Below are 1675 nucleotides of genomic sequence, written 5' to 3' on the forward strand. Positions count from 1 at the left end.
GCTGGCAGCAGGCAGCAAGGGGCAGCATGGCTGGGCTTAGCCAGCAGGGCTGGGCTCTGCCCTTCTCCTTGCTGTAGCCTCTCCCTCTCTGACCTCCTTGTGCTGACAGCTGTCAATAAACCTGTTTGCAGTAGCTTCTGACTGCAGGGTCTCTCTGGACTGGGGGTGCAGGGTTCTTCCCATGTTTGCCTGGAGGGAAGCTGTACTTGTTTGCTGGTTAGGAGTTGGAGGGATAGAGATGGATAGACGAGACCTCTCGTCCCTATGCCCTCGCCCTACACACAGTCAGAGGCCAGGCCTGGCTGCAGCTGCACAAACATGACACAAGAACTTTATTCACATCAAGATACAAAATTATATTTCTCTAGAAATTTCTCTTCTGCTCAAGTGACAAGGCAGGGAGCACACAGAGGGGAGCTGGGGCTGGGCCAGGCCCCCCTGCACCCAGTGCTCCCCTCAGCTGTGGGGGACTCCTGCCCACTTCTGTCCCCGACATGGGTACAGGGAGAGAGAGCTAACACAGGACAGCCAGGCTGGGGTGCAGGAGAGCAGCTGGGGCCCCACAGCTGGATCCCAGCAGTACCACTAGCCCCCTCCTCCACAGCGGAGAGGGGACATGAGTCCTGTCCCCTCTTGCAGTGGCAGCAGGTATGATGGGAGTCCTGCACACAGAGGTCCTGAGGCTGGTGTCCTTGGGGAGACAGGCGGGGGGGGCGTGGGGGGAGGGGGGAGAGAGGCAGAAGCACACAGACAGCACTGTACAGGGAGAGCAGCCCCACAGGCAGGGTGAGGATTGCACAAAGCAGAGGCATGGGGGCAGACGAAAGGTGAGGGCTCCATCACTGCGGCAGTGCCTTCAGGATGGCATTCACTTCCTCGGCCACGGCTGTCAGTGCGAACTCAAACTGGTCCTGTGGGAGCACAGGAGGGAGGCGTGAGGGTCCGTGCCAGCCCCGGCCCCAGGGGCTATGCATGCTCACAGAAGGAGGGGATCCCCAGTTTGGGGGTACCTTGGTCTGCACCATGCCAGGCCGCTGGTCTCGGATGTGCTCCAGTGTAGCAGCTATGTCTATCTCCTTCACTCCTGGGGCAGAGGGGGAGAGAGGTGCTAGGAGCGGGGTTCACAGGCCAAGCAGCCCATGGACAGGGCAGAAGTGGTCCTTCCCTGCACCTACCTTTGGCCATACGGTTCAGGACCATGTCAACAAGAATGTACGTTCCGGTCCTGCCTGCACCATCACTGCAAGACACAGACACTTGGCTCAGGGGGACTGGTTTCAGGGACTGGTCCTGGGCAGCAGGTCCCAGCCTTGTAGCCACCCTCCAGCCTGCATGCCCCTCCCTCCCCTGCAGTACCTGCAGTGCACGATAATAGGGCAAGAGCGACCCCGGTAGCACTTGTTCACCTTCCTGCAAGGATAAGAGGGAACAGGTCAGTGTCCTGCAGTGCCAGGGACAAGGCTGTGCTTGGTGTCCCTCGCTGTGCTGAATAGGGCAGGGCAGCAGCACACCATGATGTGGCCCTGGGGATCTGGCTCATGGCTCCTCCTGCCTCCACAGCCGTGCTGGACATGGGATGGGGACCATGGGTGGGGAAAGTGGCCAGGGCAGGGAGAGGAGCTCAGCTCCTCAGGTGCCCAGTCAGGTTGGGGAGCAGTGGCAGGACGCCCAGGGG

The 1675-nt window shown here is 60.7% G+C and overlaps 1 protein-coding gene across 1 annotated transcript in view; it reads right to left on the reverse strand.

Moving 5' to 3' along the window:
• Positions 1–592: 592 nt before the first annotated feature.
• LOC103799407 (receptor-type tyrosine-protein phosphatase-like N) overlaps positions 593–1675 on the reverse strand; it is a gene marked incomplete at its 5' end in the record, with an annotated part of 9796 nt that continues 8713 nt past the window's right edge. The window contains 4 exon segments of the mRNA XM_009071728.1: positions 593–911; positions 1011–1084; positions 1176–1240; positions 1357–1410. Coding sequence (XP_009069976.1) covers positions 840–911; positions 1011–1084; positions 1176–1240; positions 1357–1410 — 265 coding nt within the window.

Source organism: Acanthisitta chloris, unplaced genomic scaffold, assembly GCF_000695815.1.
Source record: "Acanthisitta chloris isolate BGI_N310 unplaced genomic scaffold, ASM69581v1 scaffold8813, whole genome shotgun sequence".
Classification (NCBI taxonomy): domain Eukaryota; kingdom Metazoa; phylum Chordata; class Aves; order Passeriformes; family Acanthisittidae; genus Acanthisitta; species Acanthisitta chloris.